We start from the raw sequence: 9,606 nt of genomic DNA on the forward strand, positions 1-9,606 counted from the left end.
ACTATATCTATATCTGTACATATCCTACTTTTACTAGTTACGCTGCTGGCCAGTACGACTACCATACTGTCTTTATACCTGTATCACTGGACATATTATACTACAACTCTGTACATACATCTGATTAGCACTACACTAGTATTAATTTGTTTTTTTATTTATCTACTTTTTCTCCTATCCCAATTTCGTATTGTCCAATTCTACCCTCCCCCGTCTCGAACGCTGTTAGGCCATGCCTCCCACAGGCCGGCTGCAATGTGGACGAAGCCTTGCATCACGTGTCCCCTCCGGTACACGAGGAGGCAGCCGTCGCATCTTTTCACCTGCACAGCGCAATCTCTCAGCGGCGAGGGTCTGCGTGGGAGGGTCACGCCGCACCCGTCGCTTCCCAATTCTGCTGCGCAGGCGCACCAACCGACCTGTAGGAGTCGCTGTCCACAACATCCGATCCCCACCCACCAGCTTCCCACCCCTAACACTGCCAATTGCGTTAGTATGAACGACCAGCCAAGCTGGTAGCAATGCCAAGAGCTGGGCTCGAACCCAGCATCTCCTGCATTAGTGGCGAGCACCTTGCCCACTGCGCCAGTAGTAGTATTCATTTGTATATTTTGTACCCAGTTTAAATCACCTGTACATTGTATATTGCACTTTACTGTTACATTTACACTCTGGTCGGATGTTAACACTATGATCGCCGCGGACGAGTTTTCACGTCATTCCGAGCTATGCTCATTCTGCCGAAGACGCCGTAACTCGTCTTTGATGTCAATATTTCAAAAATCTGTCATCGAAATCATATTTCCTTTCCGGAGCCCTGAGACACACTGCTGATCTCCTCTCAACTCTCTAGCGGTTCAAGAGTGCCATCTGGTGGCCGATCGGCAGATCGCCAACCGGTAGTGCTCATCCATATGTGGTCCGGCCACTCGCTATAGCTCCCGCGACTCCATCTTGAAACACTGGATAATAGATCGCTCGCCCTAACTCAATAAACAGCGTTATTTGGACGTATATACTATTATACAACCTGGAAATGGATCTGGCATTTCTACATCCCATAATAGAAAAAAATCTGTTCCACGCTCATCTGCCAGCGGCGCGAGGAAGCCACGGTAAGATTCAGCGTTATTTTCTAACGTCTTCTATACTAACTGATCTGATGAACATATGACCCACTCTGGATGAATCATCTAACGCTGCCCACGGAATTATAAACGATCCCCCGCCCATCCGGTCATCATCAGATGCTGCATAGAAACTTCTAGAACCACGTCCAGTTGAAACTTTTTATCTCGCACAGATTCCTACCAAACTGTATTTGATCATCAATATAATGCATTTAGGGCTATAAATCACGTTCTGAAGAAAGCTGCAGAAAACGATAAAAACACTTGTACTTTAGACCATATTTTAGTATGAATATGTGAATGAAAAAGTTTAACGTTGCTACACCCTGAACAATACATATAGGACATTGAATGGGCCATAATAATGGCAATTTAGCAATAGAATTTAAAAAGTTATAGCCCTGCAAAGAAGGGGAACTTCTCCATAGAGCTGGTGAGGGATGGTAAAGTATGAATTTAACCCATGGCGATTAAAGTGTTAAACATATTTTCGTTGTACTGTACTTGTGCTGTATAATTACAACCATTTTTTGTATCTAATCTAATAAACACACAAGAAAATTTGCAGCACGTTCACCTTCCGAACAGTAGGGGGCAACCTCTCGAACACCTTCATCTGCTCGGCGTAGGGCAGGCCGGCGTACATGGGCAACACTCTCATGTGCTTCTTCATGCCTTGGCGAGACAGAGAACGGGTCTGGTCCTGGAGAAGAGTTGCCACTTTCTCCACCTCTTCCTGCGTTGGACAAACACAAGACAAGACTGAAGGAGGTGACTGCCAAGTGGTAAAAAGAATAACTGACGACGCATTGATAGGAATGTGGCGATAAAACACCACACCGATTTGCAACACTGGCATAGAAATATACACTATTTTTTATTTTTTAGAAGCTTACATCCCGTTATGTAATGCATGCAAGACATTAATTGTATACATTCAATCACGGGTGACAGAATCAGTCCATTTGTGTTCCTGTTACGCTTTGACAAATAGAGCAATTAATAAAATTGGACTAAATGAAACTTGGATTCACATTGAATTTTTGTTAGACTTGCATCATAAGTGTATTTCGTAGTTTAACAGAAAATAGCAGATAGAGTAGTGAAATGCCGGGGGAGATAATCATATAGGACACTAATACATCTGTAGAAGAGACAGTGGCACAGGAGGTAGAACGGTCGACTGGTAATCTGAAGGTTCTCAGTTCGATTCCGGCTCCTCCCGGCTGCGTGTCAAAGTGTCCTTGAGCAAGACACTTAACCCCTAACTGCTCCCGATGAGCAGGTTGGCACGGTTGCCTCCACCGTCGGTGTGTGAATGTGTGAGTGAATGGGTGAATGTGAGGCATAAATAAGTTGTAAAGCGCTTCGGATAAAGGAATGCAGTCCATTTACCATTTAGGAGTGAGTGTGTCCCTATCCCTACTGTCAAATGAACAAGCAAGTCAAAGTGCAACAAACGGATGGAGGATGGAGGATGACGTCCAAGGACATATCAACACTAACCTGGCCGGTGAGGAAAGCCAAGACGTCTCCATCGTCCTCCGTCTCGTGGATCTTCATCACAGTCTCCACGGTGGCCTTGACGTAGTCTGGGACGGGGCTGAGAACACACAGACACAGAACACAGGTCAGGAGAGACTCAAGAGGTTAATGAGAGGAGCAGCGGAACTAGAAAATACAATGTTCAAGTTACAAAATTATCATTTTATAAAAAGTCATTAAACACCTATACACAACATTGATCTGGGATCATCAACCAAGTCAGAACACGTGTTTGTGGTGAATATACGTGTATGTATACAGTATATGTCTGAATAGGGATGCACGATATATCGGTGACCATATTCGGGATAGGGTTGGGTACCGTTCACATTTGAACCGATGTCGGGCTACAAAATATGTAATTTCAGTTGCAAGTCTCAAATGTCTCAATTTCAACATTGTTATTCGTTTAAAAGATTGTTTGTTTTGTTAGAAGATTTTGCCTTTCCATGATAGGAGAGACCTGCTGCAGAGGTAATGTAATTACGGCATTACAAATGGTAACTGACCATTTTGGCTGACAATACTTGGCTTGTTATTGCTGCTGCCATGCTCTTTAAGATGCATTCTAAAAATAGAATTCCCTAAACAATTACTCAAGAACTACTCGAGTAATTCATGCGATTACTCTATCTGGGAAAACATTATTTGTGCCTAGACCATCGGCAAACATATACCGGCTGGTGATAGTGATTTCTTTATTGATTGCATCGGTCTGGTGAACAAAACTGGGCCAATGTGAACAACTAATGATTATTTCTCTGTCTAGATGACGTTGTGTGTGTGTGTGTGTGTTTCTTTTTTTGGCCACGCAGAGTTTGTTTGGGTAACGTTACTTGTAATATGTGACAATGACACATATGTACAAAAATATTAAATATTATGTACTGAATTTGATTATCATAGACATTTGTTATATATACAGATCATATTGACATCTGTAATATCGGTTATCAGCCATAACAGATGTTAATATTAATATTAGTTATCGGTATCTGCCAAAATGTTCATGGTGTATCCCTGTGTGTGTGTATATATATATATATATATATATATATATATATATAAGCATCTGGGGGGGGGGGGGGGGGCTGTGTAACAAAGAGTTATCCGTTCACCCCTAGAGTCCATGTCCAGAGCTGACAGTATGACAACTGTTTGGTTAAGTGGAGTACCTGACAGTGTAGAACACGTCCACAGGGAAGGTACGTCCCTCCACAGTCAGAATCCCACAGGTGTCCTTGTTCGGATCTCCCGACTCGTTCAGATTGAAGAACTCTTGAAATTTCTACAGCCATTGAATGTGGATATCGGTTAGAGAAAGCATTAAGTACACGTTTGTAAAGACAGCCGTTTTGCTGTGTAAAACGTTTCGATGTGTAGCGTTACGCTCTTCTCACCCTCACTGTCAAATCTCAATACAGTGTGCAGGCGCTTAGCTTCTGCAGAAAAACTAAAGTCACAGACGTGAACAGATAGAAAGTCTTCATAGAAGATGTCCGATATGGGATTAATGCCGAGTGAAGCCATCGTCCGACGGTGCGAACGTCTGTTCCCTGGGGTCTCGACTGTCGGAACATAATCTCATCTCTTATCTGACCGTCACTCTCCCTCTCTCTCTGGTCTCTACTCGAGTATATCTGTCAATCTTAATGAGGCACTGAAATCACCTTGGCATCCAGAGTGGCAGAGGCCACGATCACTCTCAGGTCACGTCGCTTCTTCTGAATCTATTGGAGGGGAGGAATGAGGAGAAGAGGAAGGTAGGAGGGGAAAAGGAGGATCAAAGAAAATGTGTGACTTTGTGGCACATGCATTAGAAGATTATAGTTTAAAAGATAAAAGGTTCTTAGTTAAAGTGTACCTTCTTTAGTAAACCAATGGCTATGTCCGTATACAGGGTCCTCTCGTGTGCTTCGTCTAACATCAGCACACTGGAAACAATGCAATGACACAGAACATCAGTCACCAAAGGTAATGAGTAGGGATGCTCGATATTGGCTTTTTTACCGATACCGATATACCGATATTGTCCAACTCTTAATTTCAGGTAATTAACATTACATATCTCTTGTCGTGTAATTAACACAACATTATGCATACTTTGACAATAAATAAAATAATAGTTTGTTCTTACTTGCTTGCCTGGGTAAATAAAGGTTAAATAAATGTACCGCTACAGATATTTTCTGATATCACATTTTTATGCCAATATCAGTAGGCCGATAATATCGGACATCCCTAGTAGTAATGAGTCTCAAATCACTGAGAAGTCCAATATTGGCCTTGGTTTCTTCATTTCACGTATCATTCACCTGTATTTCTTCAGAAGAGGATCGGCCATCATCTCTCGCACCAGCATGCCGTCTGTTAGGAACTGATGCAGACGGGGCACAGTTAGGGAGTGAAGAAGAACAAGCTAAAGAAGAACAAGCTAAAGAAGAAGAACACAAGAGGTCAAGATTCCAAAAGGTCCGGCGACTAATACCTTGATCCTGGTGGCGTGAGGATCGGAACAGTCGTCAAACCGGATGGTGTAGCCCACCTCGTGTCCCAGCAGGGCCCCCCGCTCTTCTGCCAGGCGATTGGCCACCTGTCAAAAAGGGGCGGATACAAAAATGTTCACGATTCACGTACTTATAGACCTGTTCGCTGTTTGCAAAAACATACCGTGTTCGAGCCAATCAGCAATACCAACTGAGTCACGTGACTAAGTTGCCCTCTACCTGCGTGGCCTGCTGCGCTAATAAAATATGACGGGGCTCTATGGAGAAACCATGACACTCCCCTGACTAAAAGTAGTTTCAAACTAAAACGACTGGATGTCATTTAGCCAAATCAGCATGGCTGTGAGTGTGAGTCTTTCACCTTTTACATATCTAGCTTTGGCATGGATTGATTGTTTAGATCGCTAGCATGGCTAAGAAATGCAAATTGTAGTCTGCCCCGTTGTTCTGACCAGGATTACGTTCCTTTTGCCACATTGATGCGCACACCGAGTCTGACGTATACAGCTAACAGGTTTATAGGGCTGCTCGATTATGGCCAAAAATCATAATCATGATTATTTTGATTGATATTGAAATCACGATTATTAAACATGATAACTCATTGATTTGAGAACATCATTCAAGATTCAAGAGGTTTATTTGTCACATACATACCAGGGCATACAGTGAAATGCGGGTGGCCATGCCCGCTTTTATTGTGCAATAATAATAAATAGACATAATAAACAGGTAATAAAATAGGCATGATAAAATAGACATAGATATTCCTGAGATAGTGCAATACAATGTTAGCTACGGATTTAAGGCACTGGGTTCTATGTACACTACTATACAATATACAGTTTACTCTATATCCTTATGCTATACTTGCTATATCTAAACTATCACATCACATCAGTTCTTTCCTTAACTCATTCAATCAGCGCCAAACCTGAGATTTCTCGGGTTTCAAATCCAACCATTGAGCGCCAAACCCCATTCTAAACACTCACGCAGACCTTTGTGACTCATATGAGACCTTGAAATTGCAATGACGATTGAATCCCGCCAGGTGGCAGTATCGCCTACCTTATGAACATGCATATGGGCCAGCTTAGTGTGGGTGGCCCCAGACCCCAAACAACTAGGGACTCACTACTAGTAGGTTGTGAGAAGCTGTGAGCAGGACGACAATGGCGATCGCCTAGAGCGAACTATTGGATATTATGAAAAAGACTAAATGGATTATATGGATGATTATGGACGATATGGTGCGTTCCCTAACGTTATATGTATTGATCCTGTTCTGATTCAAGACACTTGGACTCGATTCAATGAGTTAAAGTGACCTTTATTTTCCTCGTTCCTTTAAAGTGTCCTTTCCATTTTGTTTAAAGTGACCGTTTGTGTGTGAGCGAATGCCGCATGTGTGTTGTGTGTGTGTGTCATATGACGACTGAATTAGTTTTTGTCCTTTCTTCTCAAACAAAGGCTGCCTTTCTTCGTCATTTTCTACAAGTTACCAAAGACATTTCAAAATAACTGGAGAAAGGCGCCGTGGCTCTCTCCTCCTCCCTCTCGACACAAGCTGAAACTACTGTTTGGGCTTGGGGGAGAGCGCACAGCTGTGAAGGAAGGGGGCGCTGCATTTACAACACAAGACTAAATGAGAGCAACACAGCGTGCGGCATGATAATCGTTTCACCTCGATTATCTTGTTTTCAAAAAAAAAAAAATTAAATTGCCAAGCCCTGAATACTTATTCTTTATGCGCTGTAGATGGTGCATACTTCTAGGAGTGTGGCCTGAAATGGTGTCTTAATTCATTATTTACTGCGCTGCCTGACGCCAGGACTTTCAAGGGGGGGTAACACTTACCGAGATAGCAGCTACGCGACGAGGCTGTGTCACACCAATCACCTTCCCCTCAGCTGCCCAGCCAGCCTCTAGCAAGTACTGAAAGGAGGAAGATAAAAAGAGGGGATGTGCAAAGGCAATACGAGAGGAGCGAGCGGCAGAGAGGAGAGGAGAGGAGAGGAGAGGAGAGGAGAGGAGAGAGAGAGCCACATCAATGTTTGAGAAAGGCGTACTCTGCATAAATTAAGCCCTGGTTGACTTGCTCTAAACCCTGCTGAAAAAGAGGCCACTAAGCATCTACAAGGTCAGTATGGGAATGAGACCGGATGAAGGGTATCAGTCCACCGCTGCAATGTCCTGACTTGCAGCTACCCGGTTTGGTGCATAACCTTGAAAATAGTGGATTTCTGGGCAACCCTGAGTAGGCAAAATGCTAAAGTCACACTCAAATTCTCACTCACTTTATTGGCTTAGACCCAATTACACGTCTCCACAGAGTCTAAACGTCTGAATAATATAATAATACACACCTGAGGTATCTGTGTCGTCTTTCCACACCCCGTTTCTCCAACTATGATGACAGTCTGGTAACTCTCCACTAAATACAGGATGTTGTTTCTGTGCTGGAAGCATAATGCACACACACAACAGTTCATTAAGTCTTCCAGCGACATACAGTGAATGTTTGTGAAACACGTCAGTGGTGGACTGGACACACAGGCCTCCAGACTTTCAGTCAAATAGTTTGTCCCATTCATAGCTTTCACAAATTAGCCAAAAGTTGTGAGCAAACCTTGAACACGGGAAGCTTCTGCCGTTGCTTCTCGATGGAGAGCGCGGTGTGCGGGTTGAATATGATGGGGGAGCCAGTGGTCTCTGTGGTGAGCTCCCTTTCCTCAGAGATCCCGGGGGCCTCGGACCCTGGGGGGGGGGGGGGGGGGGGGGGGAGATTGATTGATTGAAAACTTTATTAACAGATTGCAGAATGGGTACAGTACACGCCTATACTTTAAGCAAGTGGCTTGTCCTTCCGCATTCCCGTTTTGCGCTCTGATTGGCCACGCACATTTCTGGTCATGTGACATGTGCGCCAATCGTGGGACGGCAAGTTCTGTGCCTATTTCCGGGTCTAACAGCCTGCAAACTACCTAAAGCCTAGTTTATCACTGGTTAAGCTTAGGCGACTGTTTCGCAGTTGGTTAAGGTTAGAGTTTGGAATCATGGCAGGCGTTCTATCGCCATGCTCTAAGACAAACTCTAACCTTAACCAACTTCGAAAGAGTGCCTAAGCTTAACCGTCCAAAAACTTGCCGTCCCACGATTGGCGCACATGTCACATGACCAGAAACGTGCGTGGCCAATACAGTACAGCTCAATACATACAATTGTTAAGGGATGAAGACCAGAGAAAGATTTTCGTCTTGTTTACATCAGGGTCCCCCATTTTCAATTCATCATAACATTATATGACATACACGACATAGATAGACAGTACTGCTACATCTATACATTTATGACATACCAGATTTGGGTTATATTGGTAAAACGTGGAATGACAATGATACACAACACAATGTTGCGTGCTACAGTGTTATTTCTATATATTATTTGGAATTTCTCGAACCGAAACGTTGCCGTCATGACAGCAACTATGGGTTAAACTAAGCAATCCCTGCATCGTGTAGCGTTATGGGGCGAGCAAACGACGTACACGTTTCAACATCAGGTAGCAGAAATAGCTGTCGTTCGTCATGGAATATTCTTCTTTTGACAGATCATACACTTTTTAAAACATAATCGACCTGCCCGCATTGCTGCTACTCAGCACCCCGAGCTGAACTCACTGCAGACTCGCTGACATCACGCAGGACGCATCTCAGCTCAGCGGAGTCAGCGCGGCAACATTGTGTGAATTACTTGCCAATCATCTCAAATACATACATTCATATAATTTTAGACGTGAAACATATTCATATAGTGCTATACCAACTATTGAATCTAATCTAATCTAACTGCAATACTTACCCGGCTTCCAAAATTTCATCGTGGAGAGGGGAGCCGCCATCTTTGCTTCAACGTCACATATTTTGTCTTCTTTGGTGATGACGTCATACATCGGGATTTCGATGAATGAATTGATTGATTGATTGATTGAAAACTTTATTTACAGATTGCAGAACCGTACAGTACAGTACAGCTCAAAAACATACAATTGTTAAGGGGATGCAGACCAGAGAAAGACTTTCGTCTTGTTTACATCAGGGTCCCCCATTTTCAATTCATCATAACATATAATATATATGACATACATGACATACAGATGGTACTGCTACATCTATACATTTATGACATACCAGATTTGCAAATACAGTACTGTTTGTGATACAAAAGAGTCCAGAAAAGAGAGTATACATTTGACGTAGAAACTGTACATTGTAGGAGGTTGGGTAGGTGGGGTGGGGGTGGGGGGGACTGTACATTGGAGGTGGTTGGGGGGGGGGGGGGGGGGGTTGGATCAGGAGGGGTGGGTGGGTGGGGGACACTGTACAACTGTACAAGCAAAACTGTACATTGGAATATTGACA

The 9,606-nt window shown here is 43.4% G+C and overlaps 1 protein-coding gene across 1 annotated transcript in view; it reads right to left on the bottom strand.

The window, feature by feature from the left end:
- dhx35 (DEAH-box helicase 35) overlaps positions 1–9,098 on the bottom strand; it is a 32,003-nt gene extending 22,905 nt beyond the window's left edge. Inside the window, exons 1-11 of the mRNA XM_084333213.1 lie at positions 9,047–9,098; positions 7,815–7,942; positions 7,552–7,644; positions 7,043–7,120; positions 5,164–5,268; positions 4,991–5,052; positions 4,540–4,609; positions 4,346–4,405; positions 3,851–3,963; positions 2,637–2,733; positions 1,708–1,866 (exon numbers count right to left, since the gene is read on the bottom strand). Coding sequence (XP_084189339.1) covers positions 1,708–1,866; positions 2,637–2,733; positions 3,851–3,963; positions 4,346–4,405; positions 4,540–4,609; positions 4,991–5,052; positions 5,164–5,268; positions 7,043–7,120; positions 7,552–7,644; positions 7,815–7,942; positions 9,047–9,086 — 1,005 coding nt within the window. The 5' untranslated portion in view covers positions 9,087–9,098. The remainder of the gene's footprint in view (positions 1–1,707; positions 1,867–2,636; positions 2,734–3,850; positions 3,964–4,345; positions 4,406–4,539; positions 4,610–4,990; positions 5,053–5,163; positions 5,269–7,042; positions 7,121–7,551; positions 7,645–7,814; positions 7,943–9,046) is intronic.
- Positions 9,099–9,606: the final 508 nt, after the last annotated feature.

This window comes from Notolepis coatsorum (genome assembly GCF_963971535.1).
Source record: "Notolepis coatsorum genome assembly, chromosome: 17".
Taxonomy (NCBI): Eukaryota; Metazoa; Chordata; class Actinopteri; order Aulopiformes; family Paralepididae; genus Notolepis; species Notolepis coatsorum.